Source organism: Pantherophis guttatus, chromosome 5, assembly GCF_059756535.1.
Source record: "Pantherophis guttatus breed Tessera chromosome 5, ASM5975653v1, whole genome shotgun sequence".
NCBI classification, from domain to species: Eukaryota; Metazoa; Chordata; class Lepidosauria; order Squamata; family Colubridae; genus Pantherophis; species Pantherophis guttatus.
This window is the reverse complement of record NC_142067.1, coordinates 17233891-17257814: the sequence shown is the minus strand read 5'-3', so window position 1 is coordinate 17257814 and position 23924 is coordinate 17233891. Positions and strand designations below refer to the sequence as shown.

Genomic DNA, 23924 nt, shown 5'->3' with positions numbered 1-23924 from the left:
ATGGAGCTGTTTTGCGTCCTCTCCCCAGCTTTACTTTTGATATTTTCTTTGAAATACTCAGCTGCAGCCCCGGCTCTTTTCACATTGCCAATAACATCCAACTGGAGTGATTTCTACATTGCCCAGGTTGGTAATGATTTTCATGCTTTAATGATTTAGGCTGCAATTTTAGGCGTCCATTGGGAAGGCTAAGTCCTACTGAATTTTTCAATTGAACTGGGCTTAACTGTTAGCATAACTGAACAGAACAGAATAGCAGAGTTGAAGGGGACAGACATTGGAAGTCTTCTAGTTCAATCTCGTGCTCAAGCAGGAGACCCTATGCCATTTCAGACAAATGGTGGTCCAATCTCTTCTTAAAAACCTCCAGCATTGGAGCACCCACAACTTCTGGAGGCAAGTTGTCCACTGTTTGTCTAACTGTCTCCTTAGTTCTAGGTTGCTTATCTCCTCTGCTCCTATCCATCCATTGCCTCTTGTCCTGCCTTCAGATGCTTTGGAAAATAGGTTGACATCATCTTTCTGGCAGCCCCTTAGATATTGGAAGACTGCTATCATGTCACCTCTAGTCCTTCTTTTCATTTAACTAGACATACCCAATCCCTGCAACCGTTCTTCATATGTTTTAGCCTCGGGTCCCCTAATCATCCATCTAATATATACCAAAAATATGTTGTACAGGTATTAACAGGACTTAATTTAAATGCAGCAGAGTTTTGTTCCAATGTTATAATAAACAAGTTGTCGTTTTTTGATTCTGCCCTTAATAGGACTATAAGAACCGAGGTGGCGCAGTGGTTAGAGTGTAGTACTGCAGCTACTTCAGCTGACTGCTAGTTCAGCAGATCAGCGGATCAAATCTCACCGGCTCAAGGTTGACTCAGCCTTCCATCCTTCCGAGGTGGGTAAAATGAGGATCCAGATTGTTGGGAGCAATATGCTATTTAGTATACTGTCTTTGGTGTAAGCCGCCCAGAGTCCTCGGAGAGTGGGCGGCATAGAAATATGAATAATAATAATAATAATAATAATAATAATAATAATAATAATAATAATAATAAATAGCCCTATGAAGAAATTAGGGAAGATGTTTTAACTCTTTTGGATTACATGACAATTTTTTTTTATTCTGCTGTATAAAATTCTGCCTTTCTATCCCAAATGATGACACCCCTGTCACCATTTAGAAAAAGACATGTGGTTTTGTTATTTCTTTTTCCCATACAATTGGGGGAAAGCATGCTTTAAATGTCAACAATGTCTTAAGTCTTAAAACTCAGACCAAAACTCTAATAGAATCTTGCTTTAGATCTTAAACATGCCCTTTATGCAACCTGCCACTATGTGGATTATTAGAAATGTCAAGCTATTGGAAACTCAAGCTATAATTTCCATAACATTTTAATAACTTTAGGAAAGCGATTGTTAACCTGCATTTGAATGAGCGTAACTCTAAATGTTAGTAAGGAAAAAAAATGATATCTTCCTATTTGCATGTTAAGATGCAAAGCTTTTATGCTTTGGTTTACAAATATGTACAGTAAATCACAGAATTTATGTCACAATATAATAAGGCACATTTCATCTGTTTCCCTTGTGCACATAGACACCAGACACGTATGTCTGCTTGACAGAGTGGTGATAGATATTTCAATAATCTTACAGCTTCCAGATTAACATCTGTTGGGAACTGATAATTTTGAGAGCTGCAGTCCCAACACATCAAGAAAATTCCAGGTTGGAGAAGACAGCCTAATAAATGATAAAATAGCCATGTAACCAGTGGTGGGATTTAAGTAATTTAACAACCGGTTCTCTGCCCGAATGATTTTTTCCAACAACCAGTTTGCCAAACTGCTCAGAAAGTTTACAACCGTGGTGCGAACTGGCTGAATCCCACCACTGCATGTAATGTGCTGAGCCACAATACAGTTGAGTTTTGCAAGTTGTGTAAACCAAGCCATTGCGGCTGATGTATGATTATAATTTAATGCATATTGCAAATCCATTGCATCCTTGATTTGTTTAATACATTTTGGTTAAGCAAACCATGGCTTGTTTGATTTGCTACCTCACTAAATGGAGACTGTAAATGCAGAGATTAGAACCATCATTTTAAACTTAGCAGATTGTCATTTAATCAACTATATCCCATTGGGCTTGAAGAACCTATATATGTATTTTATTTCTCAATAATATATTTAGTTTAAATAGCTATAGAAGGTATTGTTTTAAAGGCTTCTTAAAGCATAATCCTGTGCTTCAAAACATCTTCTACAAAGAGAATAAGGAGCTTTAAAGTTTTCCAGCCACAATAAGCATCTGAACAATTGAAGACAATATTCAGAGCACCAATTCACATAAACATTATATTGATAATGATGAAGATGATGATGATGTCGACTTTATTATACAGAGAATTTAGTAGCTATTGGAATCGATTCAAATCTACTATTCAACTAGGTTTGATTTTTTATTTTTATCTCATTTTGTAAGTTTTGTCTAATATTGCAAGTTTTAGTTTGAGGATTTCATTCTGGAATTTAATAGGGCACTTTTGGGTTGTTTCATTGTGACAATGTAAAAAAGATGTTAAGACTCTAGAAAGAGTTCAGAGAAGAGCAACAAAGATGATTTGGGGACTGGAGGCTAAAACACATGAAGAACGGTTGCAAGAATTGGGTATGTCTAGTTTAATGAAAAGAAGGACTAAGGGAGACATGATAGCAGTGTCCCAATATCTCAGGGGTTGCCACAAAGAAGAGGGAGTCAAGCTATTCTCCAAAGCACCTGAGGGTAAGACAAGAAGCAATGGGTGGAAACTAATCAAGGAGAGAAGCAACTTAGAACTAAGGAGAAATTTCTGACAGTTAGAACAATTAATCAGTGGAACAACTTGCCTCCGGAAGTTGTGAAGGCTCCAACACTGGAAATTTTTAAGAAGAGGTTGGATAACCATTTGTCTGAAGTGGTGTAGGGTTTCTGCCTAAGCAGGGGGTTGGACTAGAAGACCTCCAAGGTCCCTTCCCTTCTGTTATTCTAAGTACAGACCTGATTGAAGATTATTTTTAAAGAAGAGCGGTAAATAAATAAATAAATGAACACAGTACAATCAATTCAGGAATATACTATAACCGACATGGATTAGTGGTGAGTTGCCCCCGGTTTGGACCGGCTCACAAGAACCGGTAGTAAAACTGGCGAGAGGCTCCACCCACTGACCCGGACATCATCAGAAGTGATCTGCGCATGCGCAAAACAGCGCACGCATGCATGAGTGAAACGAGCACGATGCGAACCGGTAGTAAAGGTAAGTAGAACCCACCCCTGACATGGATCTATACAGTATTTAAATGAGGGCTTCCTAATTCTATGCAAAGCTATGCATTTGTTTGTGATCTCCTCTTCCCCACTTTTGGGGGGAGAGTTGGTGATGTATAAGTGGACAACTTACTCCTTTAGGTCTCTGCCTTTAGGAATACCTTGACAAATATTACACACCAAAGGGAAGACACCAAGTTGGAGAAATGATCAGTGGCGGCAATTCCATGACAAAGAAAGTCAAGCAAATGCAAACTTTCTTTGGCTTACCGGTCACTGGGAAGTTGGACTACAATACTATGGATATAATAAAGAAGCCTCGATGTGGAGTCCCGGATGTAGCAAACTATCGACTTTTCCCAGGGGAACCTAAGTGGAAGAAAAGGACACTGACCTACAGGTAATGAATTAACAGTCTTGAAATATTTACATTATTTGCTATTTAAAGGTAAAGGTAAAGGTTCCTCGCGCACATATGTGCTAGTTGTTCCCGAACTAGGTGGTTGTGCTCATCTCCTTTTCAAAGCCCAAGAGCCAGCGCTGTCTGAAGACGTCTCCGTGGTCATGTGACTAAACGGAGATGGCATGACTAAACGCCAAAGGCACACGGAACACTGTTACCTTCCCATCAAAGGTGGTCCCTATTTTTCTACTTGCATTTTTTACGTGCTTTCGAACTGCTAGGTTGGCAGAAGCTGGGACAAGTAACGGGAGCTCACCCTGTTATGCGGCACTAGGGATTCGAACTGCTGAACTGCCGACCTTTCGATCGACAAGCTCAGCATCTTAGCCACTGAGCCACCACATCCCTTTTGCTTTTTTTAAAAAAATTGCTATTTGCTATTCTGCAATTCAGATGCCTTGTGTTCTGCCAGTAGTCTATATGCTACAGATTATAGAGGATGTCAACATTTGCCATTTGAGGGAGGTGAACAAATCTCTCTTTTACTTATTGGTTGCAGAAAAGGTATATGTCAGTACTTAGGCCATATAGGATTTTAATAGTTCTCCTAAAACAGGAGTCCTCAATTCCTGGGCTGCACAGCTGGAGGTGAGCAGCGGGCAAGCAAGCAAAATTGAAACCATTCCCTCCCCACCCCGGTCCCTGGATAAATTGTCTTCCATGAAACCAGTCATTGGTTCCAAAAAGGTTGGGAACAGCTGCCCTAAGATATGACCATAAGGTGTCAGACTTCACTAACAAACATACCAACTGATGTCTATGGAGATTCTCAGTAATCTGGGTCATAGTTATCCCAAAGGTGCTTTTTTCAAGAGGCAACTGAACTTTCTGGTTTTACTTTGAAGACATTTCGCTCATTTGCACTACTCAGGTGACCCTAAGAACACAGACAAACCTTCAAGTGGCCGGAAGGACTCTCTAAAGAATGCAAATGACCAGCTGTCTGCAAGGATTATAAATCCTTCCATTCCCCTGAAGCTGAAGAAGCTTCTTGGATGAGAAGTGCAACATCTTCCAAAAAAACCAAGAAAGTCCAGTTGCTTCTTGAAAAAGCACCGTTGGGATACCAAGTGATGTTTTTTTAAAGAAAGTTGCTGATATATTCAGGTGCAAGTTATAAGGTGTGAGATACATCCCTTTGATATTTTGAATAGGATATATTCACCTGAAAATTAATATCCCTCTTTCTTACCTTACCTTCTATCTTTCGATGTTCTACAAGTTTCATATTCAGATAACATATTGACAGCTAGGTTGCTTTATAGTATGGCATCTAGATATCTATGAGAAGTCAAGAACATCATAATGTGTTGTATATATTCTTTTGAAGTTAATCTAATGCTGAGAGCTAGTTTGGTCTAGTGGCCAAGTCACCAGGCTAGAAACCAGGAGAATGTGAGTTCTAGTTTCACCTTTAGGCATGGAAGCCAGCTGGGTGACTTCGGGCTAGTTACTGTCTTTTAGCCCAACCCATCTCACAAAGTTGTTGCAGTGGGGAAAATAGGAGGAGGAAAATGTGTTAAATATGTTTGCTGCCTTGAGTTATTTAAAAAAAATGAATAAAATAAAAGACATCTTTGAACCCTATGTTTACATTTTGTTTCTCATGACAACTATAGCGGCCAAGTCATGTTCAAAACTACGATATCATCATTCGTGCTATATGTTGAATCCCTGCCCAGAACAGAATGTGAAAAACAACTAATTGGTTTTCTTTAAAGAAATTATTCTAAATCAAGATATTCTAAACCAATCTGAACTAAGATTCAAAGCCACATTTAGTGAGATTTGCAGAAGCAAGCAACCAAAATTGAGACTGGCAACTCAGTTGTTAAGCAAAGCAGTCACTAAGTAAAACTGCAAATGGTTGCTAATAAGGCAGCAGATAAATGAGAACTACCGGTAATCATTTTAAAGATATATATTATTGGGATAATCATGTACATAATAATATGTAGGAAAAATACAAAGATTGCTGACTCAGAGTGCTGTGACTTTTTATAGAGTTTGCATTGTTTTGTTTTTATGGTTTTGTTGGGTTTATTGTTTGTATGCTGCTTAGATTTGTAATTGCACAATATAGCTGATTGTGTAAATTATTGATTTTAAAATAAATAAATACAAAAACACATTATATTTTATCATACTATATTAATTTGAAAAGGCTTGTAGGCCACCCAAAAAGGCTCAAGCCAATAAGATAGAATAGGGAAGACATGCATAAACTTGGACAGCATGTTCTAGCTCTGAATCTTGGTTTATGCATGAAAGTCTTTCGATAATCATAAATTGCTTTCTCCCCCCCTTTTTTTAATTTGATTTATATGCCGCCCTTCTCCGGAGACTCAGGGCGGCTTACAATGCATTAAGCAATAGCCTTCATACTTTTGTATATTTATACAAAGTCAGCTTATTGCCCCCACAAACTGGGTCCTCAATAATAGTATTTCCTATTTCCCTTAATAGTATTTGGCTCACAGGATCAGTGTGAGGATAAAGTGGAATGACATTTAATGTAATCTGCCTTAAATTCCCTCTCAATATGCATGTAGTAAATAAAAGAAGTACCTTCAGCACTTTGAACTTCAGCACAGTGGCAACAAATTTTAAGCTTAAGTCTTAAGTTCAGTTCAGTTTCCAAATTTAAAAGTAAAAATGCAATTTAAGAGTGATTCCAGATGAAAAGTTCCTCAAACTACAAATCAAGTAATTCAGTTCAATTTTCTTTCTTCTCCTTCTTGATGGGATTTTTGTGGAATGAAACAAAAAAAAACATCAAATGAGTAGGAAAAAATGAGAACTACAAGTGGGAGATGATGAAAATTAGACACACCATAAAAGCTAAGACTGAGATCATACAACTGCTCAATAAAAGTTTTGGGGGGAAGTATATTCTGCAATATATAGTGGATGTGGTGGCTCAGTGGCTAAGACGCTGAGCTTGTCAATCGAAAGATCGGCAGTTCAGCAGATTGACTCCCTAGTGCCGGGTAATGGGGTGAGCTCCCATTACTTGTCCCAGCTTCTACCAACCTAGCAGTTTGAAAGCACATTAAAAATGCAAGTAGAAAAAATAGGGACCACCTTTGGTGGGAAGGGAACAGCATTCCGTGTGCCTTTGGTGTTTAGTCATGCCAGCCACATGACCACGGAGTCGTCTTCAGACAGCACTACTCTTCAGCTTTGAAACGGAGATGAGCACCGCCCCCTAGAGTCGGGAATGACTAGCACATATGTGCGAGGGGAACCTTTATCGTTACCTTTATATTCTGCAATCTTAGGTCTTCCAAAAAGGCTGTATGTTGCAAATGTTGAATTTCCCCACCAAAGGAAAAGAGAAGTGGCTATCTTAGAGTGGAAACTGAATCTAAGAACCTCACTCATGAGTAGGGGATTGGACTAGAAGACCTCCAAGGTCCCTTCAAACCCTGTTATACTGTTATTCATTCTTGGATGTGGAACATTGAAGTCTGAGTGTGATTCTGGTAGAGTTTGAGAGGAAGCGAGCCAAATTTGATGGATGTCCAGATTAAATGGCATCCAGTTTGTCTAATAAACACATAAAGCAGTAATATCTGTATCTGGTAGAAGTTGCATTTAAAAAAATATAGACAAAAACTGAAAAAGAAGAAATAATAGTTTTTTTCTGTTCCTCAAGATCCATTGACAAGCCTATAGGTGGACTGTTCCTACAATTTATGATCTCCGCATGAGAGCATTTAACCTTTACTAACTCCATCCTGAGTGTATTTGTTTCACTTGAGTGTGCATTACATTCAATTTTCTTCAGATCAACACTATCAGAATGACTGATTCAACAAATAACTCACACATAACTGGAGCACCATCTACAGGTTGCTTGAAACTATGACTGCAAACTATCATAAACAATTATATAGTTTAAACTATAAACTCCTGTTTATGGGGTTTTCCATCTATTAAATTTAAAGTATTCCCATACAATATTTTTTCCATAGATTTTTTTTTTTATCATCCAATTTCTTTTCAAAATAAACAATACAGGTAATCCTCAATTTACGACCACAATTGAGCCCACAATTTCTGTTGATAAACAAAACAGCTGTTGAGTGAATTTTGCCCCGTTAGTGAATCACTGCAGTTGTTAAGTTAGTAGTGCAGTTAAGTGAAGCTGGCTTTCCCATTGACTTTGCTGCTTGTCAGAAGGTCGCAAAAGGTGACCCTGGTCATAAAACAGTCATAAATCACTTTTTTCAGTGCTGCTATAACTTTGAACAATCATTAAACAAACTGTTGTAAGTCGAGGAGTACCTGTAAATCTGTGTTCCATAAATGAAAATAAGAGTTTTTTCTTCTCTTTCCTTTCTTTTTGCTATCCTCATGCCTGATGATGAATTCTGAAAACCTCAAGAATTTGCACTTCTAAAGAAAAACAATGCCTTGATATCAAGGGTGAAATGCTCCTGGTTCGGACCGGATCGCCCGATCCGATAGCAATGGAGGCGGGTGGTTTGGAGAACCAGTAGCAAAAATCCCCCCCCCATGCCCAGCTGAGCCGCGCAATCTTTTTTAAAGAGGCTTTTTTTTTTATTTTATTTTTTTATTAAAAAGTTTTAAAGAATTTTACAAATATTTTCCCATACCAGCCTTCTGGGAGGCTGATCCATCCGCCAATCAGCTTTTTAAAAATTTTCCTCCCCCAAAACTAAGGTGCGTCTTATACTCCAAAAAATACGGTAGGTTTAAGCTTAAGCACTTTACAAGAATCTGAACTACTAAAGGTCAAAGTGAATTGGTGGTAGATAAGAGTAAATGGAATTCAAGGTGGGCTGGACTTAGATCTCTTGTGGGCGCAAAGGGACTCGAGTTTGATGACATGTTTTACCCCTCCTTCGGGCTCAGCCTGGTCATCTCCTACATGTGCCTTCTTCTCCACAGAATAAAAAAATACACCTCTAGCCTAACTCAGGCAGAAGTTGACAAAGCTGTGGAGATGGGTCTGAGAACATGGAGTGCTGCTGCCCCCTTGAGCTTCATCAAGGCAAAAACAGGAGAAGCAGATATCATGATATCATTTGAAAACGGAGGTAACTGACGTTAGTAATATCTGTCATATTGAATTTCAAATATTTGCCTTTATGCTTAACAGGCTAAGTTTATATTGGGAAAGAGCTGAGGAAAGAGCATGACTTAGGCCCGGAGTACCTAAGGCCCGGGGTATCTGCGGCCAGTGACAGCTCCCCATCGCCCGGTGCGCTCTCACAGGGAGGGCCTCCTTGGGGTCCCGTCGGCCAGACAGTGTCGGCTGGCGACTCCCAGGGAGTGGGCCTTCTCTGTGGGCGCGCCTACTCTGTGGAATCAGCTCCCCCTGGAGCTCTGGATGGCCCCTGACCTTCGCTCTTTCCGCCGTGATCTCAAAACATGGCTATTTGGCCTGGCCGGATTGGACTGAAGGGGTTTTTTAAAGGGGATTTTATTGGTTTTTATATTTGAATACTGAATTTTATGTGTTTTTTTATCATTGTGAGCCGCCCTGAGTCCTTTGGGAGAGAGGGCAGCATACAAGTTTAATAAAATAAAATAAATAAATAAATAAATAAATAAAATTTCAAAATAACACTATTAAACTTCTAAGCCCTTTTGGATTGGAAGACCCGCCCCCCATGGGAGTATGGATGAGGTGAACATGGGGTATCTTTTAGGAAACACTTTCATCTGTTGCAAAAAAAAAAAAACATGATGCGCTGTATTTCTTCTGATATTTAAAGAGTGGTAAATACATATCAGTTTGGCAAAAGGAAAGGAAAAGGCACTTATGTTTCTTAGCCAAAAGCTTAGTGGTATCAAACTCGATTTCACTGAGGACTGCATCAGGGTTGTGTTTGACCTGGGGGGGGCATGCGGCCCTCCCAAGCTCCATTTTCACTGTCAAAGGGTTGCAGGAGGCCGTGGCAGCTGAAAACGGAGCTCAGGAGCCCATTTTCACAGGCAGAAGTACCGCAAGCCAACTTCATCCTAATTTATCAAGGATTGGCTTAAAAAGAAATGGCTATTTGGTCTTTGTATCGAGTCACTGGTTTATTTGGTAGCAATTCTACAGTCATTGCCAAGTTCCATGGAACCTCTTCCATTTATAGAATTCTAGCATACTAAGAATAGAAAAACATGCAGTTTGGAGTATATTTTAACTCTCTTTTTAACCAAAGGTTCCATTTTGTTTTTATATTCTGATAGACCACGGGGACTCCTACCCATTTGATGGGCCACGAGGCACCTTAGCCCACGCTTTTGCACCCGGGGAAGGGCTGGGTGGAGACACTCATTTTGACAATGCAGAGAAATGGACGATGGGGATGAACGGTAGGCATAAAACGATACGCTAATCTGAAAATACTTTGAAAAGGCAATTTGTTCAAAACCAATCCTCTGTATAAATAAATAGGCAAGTGAACTGAAAAACGATGTATCTTGATTCTTAAGTCACAGGTAACCAACTATGTATTCAGTGGTGGGATTCAAATAATTTAACAACCGGTTCTCTGCCCTAATGACTGGCTGGGTGGGTGTGGGCATGGTGGGCATGGCCAGGGGTGTGTGACAGGCAGCACTCGCCCCCCCTCCTGCCCCCCCAAGAGCAAAAATGGGCCACGGGGGATGCTGCCCCCACCGCGCCCCATTTTGGGCCTAGTAGGCCTCCCTGTAGCCTCCTGGGAGCAAAAACAGGCCACGGGCGGGCTGTGCCACACACCCCTGCACCCCTTTTTGGCCCTACTAGGCCTCCCTGCACTTACCTGGGAGCCAAAATGGGCTGCGTGGGGACTTCTGGAAGAGGAGGGGAGGGGCCAGTCAGCAATTTAACAACCGGTTCAGCCAAAGTGGTGCGAACCGGTTGAATCCCACCACTGTTAACGTATTGCAATGCACAGAGTTTAGTTCAACTGGAATAAAGTTTGCTTTTCAACAGATTCAATAGGTTAGTTCTTCCTTGATTTCTAGATACTTCCCGACCCTTGGAAGATCAGGACTATCAATTGCTTATAGGTGAATGGGGTTTAGCAATCCCCTTAACATATTGGCTTGCATTTCATGTATAAAAAGTCTCAAGAGCTACATTTTATGAAAAAAACAACTAAGTTACATGAACATTGAGCTCCTGGGTGGTCTCTGAGCTTGGTTGTTTTCTTGCAGACATTTCATTACCCAAACTAGGTGACATCCAAGCTCGGAGACCACCCAGGACCCCTCATTTCAACCCTGAGCTACAAATATTCTTTTTTTTAAAAAAAAAAATTGGTAACAATGACTTAACAATGCTTGATTTTGCAGCAGCAAAAGAAGGATATAAATATCCTTCTTAGTTGCTTTTTTTCGAAGAATGAGAAATTCCTGTGAAAAATAGCATAGAATTTCATTCTCTTTTGTAAATTTGAAGTCTTAAATTGCTGTTGTTGTCGGCAGTCAATCATGCTAAGCATAGAAGGAAAGCTCTAAATGAAAAGTAATTAATTAATTAGAGTTAACTCAGCTGTTCCAAAAAGAGGGGAAATATCTGTTTTCATATTTACTATATAGTCCCACCATCCACCTTTATTTGCACAATGGCATCATGTTCAAATCATTTTGTTTTATCACACATATACTGCAGAATATTGTAGCTGGAATCTGTATCACCAAACTATTATAGGACAATAAAGTTATGACTTTTGGTCCTTAGCACTTAACTCAAGTGATCGCTAGTTATCACAATCAGTAGCAAGAAATCCAACAAAGCTATAGTTATTATTAATATTAACATTGTATTTTGTTATTATATAGGATTCAACTTATTCACTGTTGCTGCTCATGAATTTGGTCACGCATTGGGCCTGGCCCATTCTACCGATCCGTCGTCTTTGATGTATCCAACCTACAAATATCAACATCCCTTTGGTTTCCGACTCCCCAAAGATGATGTGAAAGGGATTCAGGCATTATATGGTAATACATAGTGTTTTTTCTTTTTAAGTTTCCTTCTTAACATTTTAAATTCTTTAAATTTAATTTATTTACTTCCTTACAACTAGTCCTTTTTTTTCTTTTAGTAATTGATGCAAAACATTTGCACTCTATATTTATGCAGTGCTATCTCCATTTTAAAAAGTAGGATGTATTAATATTAGTTGAGATAAATTCTCTAATCTGGCTATGGTTAATTAGCCCCTACTAATCATTACCTGATGTCATCAAACTAAACTTTAGAAGAGAATACTTTTAATTCAGGGTTGAACTGTGGGGCCCTTGGGCTGTTGTTTACTGTTAGCTTGTTTTACAGTCCCCTAAACAATAGCCCAAGGAACTACCATGATCATTCCCACCAAGACTGACAGGGCAAGATAATAATACATAAAATGAGAGCAAACTCCATTCCCTACTAACACTGATGATGTTACCTAGCTTGGTAATGAAACATCTGGAAGAAAGCAGCCTGTCAGGCCTGGAAGCCATCTTTTTCGTTGGAACTTCAGGCCTACCACATTTACTACTGTGGGAAACTGGGAGGGGGGATTGTATGGAGCCAGGATAATATATAGTCATAATAACATTCCTTTCTCAGAAAGTCAAGGCCATCTTGCCCTGCACCTGGATGGTTGGAACTGGGAGGCATCTCCAGTAGGGATGGTGCTTGGATTGGACCATGTGATAGACTTGTGGGTTTTGGGCAGGGACTTGAACTTTCCTTTGGGTGGGGAAAACCTGGAAGCTTTCAGATTCAGGTTTCCCAGATGTGCCAATATGACATCTCTAACAAAATGGAACTTTGAGGAAACTCAAGCCTCGGAGTTTTCTTTCACTGGGGGTGTGAATTGGAACCCTGACACAGCCAAGCTCTGGGCACATCAATGACTCCATACTAAATTATGGCTGTTCAAAAAGCACAATTGGATGAGTTCAACCAACTTCCTAGCTCAAATTCAGCCAGATATGTGCATTTATTAACCACTCTATGCTAAACAGTCTTTCAACTTCTTCTCCAGGCCACCTTTTCTATTATTATTATTATTATGCTTTTAAAAATCCCATAATGCACTCACTTAACATGCTCATGTTGCAATGGTTTAAATATTTACTTTCTGACATATTGTTTTGGAAGCAAGAGGTTCCATTTGGCAACCTGAGACCCACGATATGTGAGGTGATTTGGGAAAATGGGCAGAACATTTTTGTTTCATTTTAATTTCCTCAGGAGTTTGGGGAAAGATTCTCTATTATGGTCTAAACTTGATTTCCCCCCCCCTTCGTACATGATTCATGTTTTAAAATGGTGAAAAACTCTGCTCTTAAGATTTTCAGCAATTGCATCCAAGGGGGCTCCAGCTATTACAAAGATCTCCAGACACATTTGGAAGGTATGGTTAAAAGATAAAAATGATGGCCAGAATAGTGTGATTAAAACTCATCTATTTTTTATATGTGCCGCAGGTACACCTTTGATCATATCATCATGGCCGCCATTTTGACTTTCTTTTCTATAACTCCATGGACATCCAACCACAGTTCTGGGGATTCAGATTACAACTACTGCAGAGCTCCTGTTGAAACACTGTTTTCATTTTTCCCCCTCCTATAAATAGTGTTAACAATTAACATCCCTTATCAAGTATACATTTTGCCATACATTCTGGAACTGAAGAGATTTAGCCTGGCTTGAAATATATTTCAGTCTGACTAATGGAACTGGATTTTGCACTTTTTTTTAATCAGAGCTATTCAGAAGTAATACTAAAGGATCAAATCAGACTCAAAAGCCATTCATCATTTAACTATAGTTTTACAATCTTAAACTGGAGCATGCATTTCTAGAAATATCCCAAAATTTTCAGTGAAACTGTCTCCCAAATAATTAGAATAGTAGGCACTGATAACTTTTGGAGAGCAATTTAAGAAATCAAATAAAACCTGAAATTTCAAAATCCAATGATAACAGTCCCAAGAACTATGGAACAATGGAACTGCCTTCCATTGAGGACCTGTATACTGCACAAGTCAAAAAGAGGGCTGTGAAAATATTTACAGACATCTCGCATCCTGGATATAAATTGTTTCAACTCCTACCCTCAAAACAATGCTATAGTGCACTGCACATCAGAACAACTAGACATAAGAACAGTTTTTTCCCGAACGCCATCACCCTGCTAAACAAATAATTCCCTCAACACTGTCAAACTATTCACTAAGTCTGCATTACTATTACTATTAGTCTTCTCATCATTCCTATCACCCATCTCCTCCCACTTATGACTGCATGATTGTAACTTTGTTGCTTGTAGCCTTACAATTTATATTGATATTGTTTCCTAGTATGATTTGATTGCTTATTTGTACCCTATGACTATCGTTAAGTGTTGTACCTATGATTCTTGACGAGTGTATCTTGTCTTTTTATGTACACTGAGAGCATATGCACCAAAGACAAATTCCTTGTGTGTCCAATCATACTTGGCCAATAAAGAATTCTATTCTATTCTATTCTATTCTATTCTATTCTATTCTATTCTATTCTATTCTATTCTATTCTATTCTATTCTATGCTATGCTATGCTATGCTATGCTATGCTATGCTATGCTATGCTATGCTATGCTATGCTATGCTATGCTATGCTATTCTATTCTATTCACTAATTTTGTGCAAAAATGCTGGAATTTTCTTTCAGATTTATGCTATTAAATGAGAAAATTGCTAAATCCATTTGGCAATCTCTTGACAATTCAAGAGATTAACATATAGGTTCGATATATTGATATATAATTTAATATAAATTCTATCTCTCACCCATCCCTCCATCCCTCTATCTATCTATCTATCTATCTATCTATCTATCTATCTATCTATCTATCTATCATCTATCTATCTTTTATCCATCCATCCACCCATCTATCTAAATTTGAAGGATCACAAATATGAAAGTGTAAGCAATACACATATCAGCTACATACTAGTCTAACAATGAGTTTTCACTCCTAATTCAAAGAGAATCTGTGTCATCTTCTAGGGCCAAGGGAATTTGGATCCCGAAAGCCTCAGGTTTCACGTCAACCTTTTCCCAAACTACCAACCCCATACAATCCAGATCATTGCGACTCCAAATTTTCATTCGATGCTGTGACAATGCTGGGGAAAGAGTTACTTTTCTTCAAAGACAGGTAAGTGTCTTTCTTTATCCAAGGTCCCAGTGACAGTAGAATATTATCAGTTTTATTTCTAGAAGAGGAATACACTACTTGTTTGTTTGTTTGTTTTTTTAGGAAGCAGTTTCTAGCTATAAGTACCAAATATAGCCATTTAGGTTCAATTTCCCTTTTTGGGAATAAAGGAAACAACCCCTTTGACAAGATTGTTTCCCACACAACTCTTGATTCTGAGGGGGAAAAAACCCATCTAAAAATCCCCTCTTTTTGCTTCCTGCTCTGGAATGACTCAATGATTTTGCCATTAGGCCTGACGTCTATAGTGTCTAGTAGAGAAAAAGGAGAGGGTTATACAATGACTCATATAAAGATTTTTTTCTGTGCTGCCTATTCTCACACTTCTAGGCCAGAAGTGAGATTCACTTACCTTCCTTACTGGTTCACAAATGCGAATGTGTGCATGTCCTGGCGGGTGAGCGGAGCCTCCCGTAGTCGCCGCTACCAGTTCGCGCGATCCGGAGAGAACCGGCTAAATCCCACCACTGTTCTAGGCAGCTTAAGTAAAACATCAATAAAATACAAAATCAAGCACTTACAAAACAATCAATGCTATTAATAAAAACTTGTAACTAAAAACTGTTGTTACAGAATATATCCCCCCTAAAGTAAGGTGACCAGACGTCCCGCTTTTGGCAGGACAGTCCCGCTTTTGAGCAATTTGTCCCGCGTCCCGCGGCGTTTTAAAAAAGTCCCGATTTTTCATTCTGCCTCCTGAGTCCCCGCTGATGGCTAGAGGGAAAAAAAAGTGTTTAAACTCTTGCCGCGGGGCTTCAAAGGGCCGACCTACAGCTGATCAGTGTTAAAAAAAAATGAGTAGACCCATGCCTGCAAAAATAGAAAAAACAGCCCCTACAGCTTCCGCTAGGTTAATTAACTGCAAAAAGTTCCTGGAGTAATTTTTTTCCCCCTAGCTATGCTGAAAACAAAGGCGAAAGCGAAAGTAAAGCTGCAACGTGACAAAATGAGGCAGAGAGAGATTTCTTTCTTTTTCTTTTTCTTCACCAAAAAAGGTAGGTGCAAAAAACTGCAAACAATGGGAAAATTAGGGCAAAAGAGGAGAGTTCAAGATTTTAAAACACAAAAGAAAAAAAGCTCTATTTAACTAGGGAATTGTAATAATTGAGATACTATTAATAATTGTATATAGTGTTGAAAGCAGAAATGGTTAAGTTGTGGTTTGGAGGAATATATGGGGGAAATTATTTGGTTTATTATTATTGTAAATATAATTAATTGATTTGTAAGAAATTGGATTGCATGGAAATAATTGGAATATTCATGTTCATATTGATTAATATACAAAAAAGATAGTTATATAACTAATTAATTTATATTAAAATGTTTTTTATTTTATTTTTTTTAAATTTGATTTATATGCCACCCTTCTCCGGAGACTCAGGGCGGCTTACAATGCGTTAAGCAATAGCCTTCATTCTTTTGTATATTTTATACAAAAGTCAGCTTATTGCCCCCACAAACTGGGTCCTCATTTCACCTACCTTAGAAAGGATGGAAGGCTGAGTCAACCTTGAGCCTTGGAGAGATTCGAACCAGCAAAAATTGCAGGCAGCTGTGTTAATGACAGGGTGCACTAAACCACTGTACTATCAAGGCTCTTTTTTTCAAATGTTGAATTTGTATTAAACAACTGTATTACATAATTACATAATTAACCAATGTGAGGATGGATATAAAAATAGATGACAATGGGAAGGGGTATAATATAGAATAGAAGGGAAAAATTGAATTTGATTAAGATTAGAGATGAGGATGAAGGATAATATTGGTTTTTTTAAAAAATAGATGAGGAATAAATATGGCAAAAAGGAAATATAGAAATTGTAAATTTAATTGAAGTGACTAAAAGCTGTTTAAATTTGTGAACCAGCCAAATATTCTGTTCAAAGAAAATACATTGTATGTTTGTATGTGTGTTTCTAATTATTGTTATTTATTCATATTTGTTCTCTTTTATTCTTTAAAGTTTAACAATTCATTCTTTATCTTAATATCTTTATATTTGCTTGGGGTTGGCTTTCTTCCCTTTCATCTTTTTTATTGTACAGCAATCTTTCTCCTCAAACCTACCACCTCTCTCTTTTCTTTCCTTCTTACTTTCTCTTCCTCCCCCTCTTCTTCTCCTCCCTACTTCCTCTTCCTTTCTCCTTCTCCTCCTCTCTTCCTCCCTCTCTTACCCTCACTCCTACTCTAATTTCCCTTCCCTTCCTTCATCCCTCTCTATTGTTGTTTCCTTTAATGCATATGGACTACTCAGAGGGCTGAAAAAGTTATTTTTGACTGATCCTCGCACTTTTGTCCAGTCCTCGAACTTACAACTGTCCTCACATTTTACGTTTTTGCCCTATCTTGTCATCATGGTGAAGAGAAGCAGTTGTGAAATGAGTGACATGGTTGTTAAGAATGCTGCACGGGCATAAATGTGAGGATGGTCATAAGTGTGAAGACCAGTCAAAAGTGCGAGGACCTGTCAGAAATGACTTTTTTCAGCCCTCTGGTTAGTCCTTTTGTGCATATGGACTACTCAGAGGGCTGAAAAAGTTATTTTTGACTGGTCCTCACACTTTTGACCAGTCCTCGAACTTACGACTGTCCTCACATTTTACGTTTTTGCCCTATCTTGTCACCATGGTGAAGAGAAGCAGTTGTGAAATGAGTGACATGGTTGTTAAGAATGCTGCACAGGCATAAATGTGAGGATGGTCATAAGTGTGAGGACCAGTCAAAAGTGTGAGGACCTGTCAGAAATGACTTTTCAGCCCTCTGAGTAGTCCCTATACACATAGCCATGGCCACCCGGTCACATGACCAGCTAGCCACGCCCACCCAGTCACATGGCCTCCAAGCCACACCCACACAATAAGCCACGCCCACAATGGTGTCCTTCTTACCAATGTTAAAATCTGTTCACCTTATCCTATACACATAGCCACGCCCACCCAGTCACATGACCAGCTAGCCACGCCCACAAAATAAGCCACACCCACAATGTCCCTCTTTACCAATGTTAAAATCTGGTCACCTTACCCTAAAGAGTATTGTTTTCACCATTCTGCAAAAGGCCATCAGCATATCTATCTTGGGCAGGTAAATGGATCCAGAGAGAGGGGGCTATTGCTGAGAATATCATTCTCTGGGCCTGAGCCCCCAATCTCTATCAGGCTGGATCCTGGAGCATCTTCTCCTTACTAGATTGTGTAGGGCAGATAGTTTCTACCTGAAGAAGACAATTCATAGAGGTTTTTTTTTGTTTTTGTTTTTTTTTATTGAAAAAGTTTTCAAATACAAATTTTTCCCCCTTTTTTCCCCCTCTCCCTCCCCCTCCCTAACCCCCCCTCCCCACCCATCCCCCCTGTGACTTCTTCATAACAAAAAAAAACCCTAATTCATAACAGATTACTTACTCCCTCCTCTAGATATTGACCTTTACTTACTAAAAATATTATTAATATTATAACATCCCCCTTTATCCATACATATCAAAAAAGAGAAAAGAAAGGAAAAAAAAAAAAGACATTATACTATGACATTGTAGAATAACTTCTCCACTTTAAAACTATACGATAAGTCCTACTTTAACATTTAATCTTCTATATATATTACTATAACATTTCAAAGCGGCCTTCCCCATAAAATCTAGTTTAACATTTGTTCCACTCTATCCATTTCCTCCACTCCCCCAAGTATAACACTTAAAAATCCCTTTTCTTAGACTAGTCAATCTACTAACTAGCTTATTCACCCACTATCATACAAAATTGCCATACACAACATTTCTTAACATCTTTGATTCACTGCCCACACTGCTTAAAAATATATGTCTATATTTTCCATTATATCTAAATAAAAAAAAAGAAAAGACAATGACTTTAAATTTATAATCCATATAGTATCTTCTTTGAGGTCTTTCCACTGGATTGGTAGAACCAACATCCATAATCGGGTAACATAGAGGTTTTTATAGATAAGCAGCAGTCCCTTGGCTCAGAAGTCTATTATCAGTCAGGGCTGGGTCCTGCAGGACAAGTGTCATTCGATGCCGGTCAGCAAATGGGTCAACACATTCTAGACCAGGGGTGTCACACAGGATTTCTTTGAGGGCCGGATCAGCACTGTAGTTCTCCTCGTGGGTCGGGGGGGGAGCAGCCTGGATGGTCTCCTGCAGCACTTTGCTGGCCAAAATGGGATGTGGAGGGCTGCGCGTGGGGCCCCCAGGGGCCCATTTTTGCTGGCAGAGTGCTGCAAGAGGCCGTCCGGGCTGAAAACAGGCCGGGGGGCACACATACCCACGTGGGCCGGTCCATTGCTATTTCCAGGCCAGCGCCACGGGCCACATTTAGGGACCCCGCGGGCCGGATCCGGGCCTAGAATTTGACACCCCTGTTCTAGGCCTTCTGCAGCTTTGTGACATGTTCAAGCGCAGCACAAGGCAAATTGCAATAGTCTAAATAAATGGGTAGAAGATTATAAATTATTGTTTTTGGTGTCTCTGGTCCAGCAAAATGTTCAGTTTCTAGCTGATACCATGATCATTTTTGCGTGTGTGTGGAGATGTGGGTGGATGAGTATGGTGTAACACTAGGAAAATAAAGAGAAAACAATCCCAACCCCCATTTTTCTCTGAATTTCAATCAAGGTCTTGGGGGCAGAGGCAAGGAAGTTACTTTTACCTGAATCTTTTTGTTATTTTTCATCTCTCTCTAATTTTCTACCCCTCTTTTTAAACCCAAGGCAATAGATATAAAATTCTGCCTTAATACAACCAAATTAGAATTAGAACTTCTTTGTTTTTGTTGGTTTTGCTTGCTTTTATTTCGTTTTGGGATCTGCTTTGCAACCAAAAATATTCGTCGGACTTATCTTCTACCAGTGAATAGAAATCCTAGCTTCCCAGTGTTAAAACTTCCTTCAAAATAAAGGGTAGGCAACCCATTGCTTATGAACACCATATCCTCCCAGAAAGTTCCTTTCCAGACTTCTTATTTTTCCTCAATTTTTAATAGATATGAGGGGTGGATGTTGACCTCATGCAGTTTCCTCGGTAACATTTTTAGAAGTGGTTTGCCATTGCCTCCTTCTTCCTGGTGCTGACACAGAATGACTGGCCCAAATTCACCCAGCTAGCCTTGTGCATAAAGGGTGGGGGGGCAGAACTTGAAATGCATGGTTGCCTCTTTCACATTGGCTTTGGATGCACCTAATTTGCAAGTTGGGGCAGGCATTTAGCTAGGTGTTAAATGTGTATTTCTGATTGATCAAACTCAACATAGCACCTATTTTATGAATAAGCAAGCTTCCCATAGAGCAGGGGTGTCAAACTGGATTTCATTGAGGACCGCATCAGGGTTGTGTTTGACCTTGGGGGAGGCAGGGGACATGGCCAGCTCAATGTCACTCATGTTGGGGGCACCTGTGGTGGTCTGAGCGCTCTGTCAGCAAAAACAGGCTCCTGAGCTCTGTTTCCAGCTGTGACAGCCTCCTGCAACCCTCTGCCAGCGAAAACAGAGCTCGTGAAGGCCACATATGGCCCTCCGAAGATCCGTTTTCACTGGCAGAGGTACCATGGGCCAGTCCTTCACTGTTTCCAGGGTGACCCCATGGGCCAGATCTAAGCACCCTGTGGGCCGGATCCAGCCCACGGGCCTTGAGTTTGACACCCCTGCCGTAGAGTCATTTTGCAAGCTCATTACCATGTCCTCTCAAAAGTCCCAGGGTATGTTTGCCATGCCATAAACATCCTCTTTTCTTCTCCTTTTATTTCTCCCTCTCAACAGGTACTTCTGGAGAAGGCAGGCTCAACTCACAAGCCATGTGCAACCACTCAGCATTACCAGCTCTTTCCCTCAGCTCATGTCAAATGTGGATGCAGCCTATGAAATAGCTGAGAGAGGCATTGCTTTTTTTTTCAAGGGTCGGTCAGTTTTGAAAACATTCGGAGTTGTTTTCTTAGGAAACTCGATCGGTGAATGCGTATTCATCATTTGTGTAATGGTAACCTTTAACCAAGGTTCTAGTTTACCTTAAAATCAGTCTTGCGTGAAAGACTGCTATTAACTGTGCTTCTGCCCCATATATAATTACCGGGCCTGTACCAGCAGTACAGTGGGTGCAGAGATAAAAGAAAATTTCTACTAGCAGTTGCTCTTTTTCAATCGCAAGCACGAGGCATTGCATTTCCTTGATGGATTGTGTTCAATTTAGTCAATCACCAGATGCTACATAATTTTGAAGGAGATTCTGGAGAAAAAGTGTCAATAACGATGAAGACTGCTCTTTTGCAGCAATCACCACCCAGATTAACCCCAAAATTAACACTAGGTCAGGGGTGTCAAATTTAAGGCCCCATAGGCTGGATCCGGCCCACTGGGTGTTTAGATCTGATCCAATGGGCCACCCTAGAAACAGCGCTGTGCCTCTACCAGTGGAAATGGTAGAGCTGCAATGGCCTCCTGCAGTCCTCTGCCAGTGAAAACAGAGGCGAGGAGGGCCACATGCAGCCCTCTTGGGCTGTGTTTTCACTGGCAAAGGGCTGCAGGAGGCCATCACAGCCGAAAATGGAGCCCGGGAGGGCTGTGTGCAGCCTGCAGGACATCAAGCTGGCCACACCCACCCCAGCCATGCCAACTTGGCCCCCCGAGGTCAAACACAACCCTGATGTAGCCCTCAATGAAATTGAGTTTGACACCTCTGCACTAGAGTGTTAAGAGTGTTAACTAGACTGTTAATCAAGCAGTAAAGAATACCCCAATTAAGGAACTAGCAACTCAGACAAACAATTGAGCAGTAAACAACAGCCTAATCAAGGAACTATGAAGAAGAAAACAGTACCTCCACCAAATTTGACAGAGCAAGCTTTTTGTGTATAAACTGAGAGCAAGGCCAACTCCCTTCTAGCTTTGATGGTGTTACTAAGTTGAGTAATGAAACAACTGCAAGGAAACAGTCAAGCTGTTTTCATGCCCTTTTACTACTATGTTTGGCCACACAGTCAGCTAGATGCTTAGGCTGGACTTGATATTTTTGTCCGCTTAGCGAGTCTTTCCCAAGGAGCTGGACTAGGCAGAGGTTGTGGTTTGATGATATTAAAGGTATCATTGCAAAATGTAAGCTGCATAAACAGAGGGATAGAATCAAGATCGTGTCAAGTGTTAATACCACTTTATAATGCTTTGGTAAGGCCACATTTGGAATACTGCATCCAGTTTTGGTTGCCACAATGTAAAAAAGATGTGGAGACTCTAGAAAGAGTGCAGAGAAGAACAACAATGATGATTAGGGGACTGGAGGCTAAAACATACGAAGAACAGTTGCAGGAACTGGGTACGTCTAGGTGAATGAAAAGAAGGACTAGGGGAGACATGATAGCAGTCTTCCAATATCTCAGGGGCTGCCACAAAGAAGAGGGAGTCAAGCTATTCTCCAAAGCACCTAAGGGCAGGACAAGAAGCAATGGGTGGAAACTAATCAAGGAGAGAAGCAACTTAGAACTAAGGAGAAATTTCCTGACAGTTAGAACAATTAATCAGTGGAACAACTTGCCTCCAGAAGTTGTGAATGCTCCAACACTGGAAATTTTTTAAAAGAGGTTGGATAACCATTTGTCTGAAGTGGTGTAGGGTTTCCTGCCTAAGCAGGGGGTTGGAGTAGAAGACCTCCAAGGTCCCTTCCAAATCTATTATTCTACTCTATTATTATTGTTATTCTGCATCATTATTTGAAGTTGCTTAGTGTGAGATTTGTAAAAATCGAAACTGCGGCTTAGAAGAGGAGGTGGTCACCAACATCTACACCAAATTGCTACTCTATTTTTAACATCTGGCAATAGGTCCATGAAAGTTTTGGTTTTGTTCAGACTGAGTCAAAAATTGTGAAAACCAAACAATGGCAGGTTTGAATTGATTCCAGAGCAGTGAAGCAGCAAACTCTGTGTGGAAGTGCCTGAGGATATCCTATTAAACATTAGAAATTCAAATTACTATTGCAAGGTTATGTAAGGTCATTTTATTTATTCATTCATTCATTCATTCATTCATTCATTTTTGCCAGGTCCTCATTATTGGACAACCCATGGTTTCCACATGCAGGGTCCTCCTCGGTCTATTGCAGATTTTGGATTTTCTAGAAATGTGCTACACATAGATGCAGCTGTCTACCTGAGAGATGAAAAGAAGACCCTCTTCTTTGTAAAAGATGAATTTTACAGGTTTGTTGTCTCCTAATAAAAATAGGGTTTAAATAATCATGAAATTTTGTTCCTTGGTGCTGAACGAGGGACCAAGGGGGAAAATATTTTCTTGTTCATAGTACTTGAATATTGCTTCAGCCAGTAAAAGGGATAACCTGCATCTATTTAGCCAACACAGAGAAAGGTGTGATTGTACTCTTAATTACATAACTTTTACATTTCTCATTGTGATAGGATAGTTTCTTTCCTGACGTGCCTTGAAATTTCTTCTTTCTTTATCAGTTTACAAATGGGAAAGACCCATAAATGTCAAATACAGATTTCCTTACATGAATCAAATTGAAACTGGTATCAGGCCTGGACGCCATCTTTTACATTGGGCCTTCAGACCTCCCACATTTACTATTGTGGGAAATTGGGAGGGGGATTGTATGGAGCATGGATGATATAGTCATAATAACATTCCTTTCTAAGCGAGTCAAGGACATCTTGCCCTGCACCTGGAGAGCTGGAACTGGGAGGCATCTCCAGTTGGGACGGTGTTTTGACTGGACCATGTGATGGATTTATGGGTGTTGAGCAGGAACTTGAACTTTCCTTTGGGTGGGGAAAACGTGGAAGCTTTCAGATTCAGGTTTTCCCAGCTGTGCCAATATGACATCTCTAATAAAATGTAACTTTGAGGAAACTCAAGCCTCGGAGTTTTCTTTCATTGGGGCTGTTACTTGGAAC

At 39.9% G+C, this 23924-nt stretch overlaps 1 protein-coding gene across 1 annotated transcript in view; it reads left to right on the top strand.

The window, feature by feature from the left end:
* Positions 1-23924, top strand: part of MMP20 (matrix metallopeptidase 20) — a 29168-nt gene continuing 5244 nt past the window's right edge. Inside the window, exons 1-8 of the mRNA XM_087894631.1 lie at positions 1-126; positions 3477-3721; positions 8702-8850; positions 9998-10123; positions 11579-11739; positions 14826-14944; positions 20782-20918; positions 23054-23210. Coding sequence (XP_087750757.1) covers positions 1-126; positions 3477-3721; positions 8702-8850; positions 9998-10123; positions 11579-11739; positions 14826-14944; positions 20782-20918; positions 23054-23210 — 1220 coding nt within the window. The remainder of the gene's footprint in view (positions 127-3476; positions 3722-8701; positions 8851-9997; positions 10124-11578; positions 11740-14825; positions 14945-20781; positions 20919-23053; positions 23211-23924) is intronic.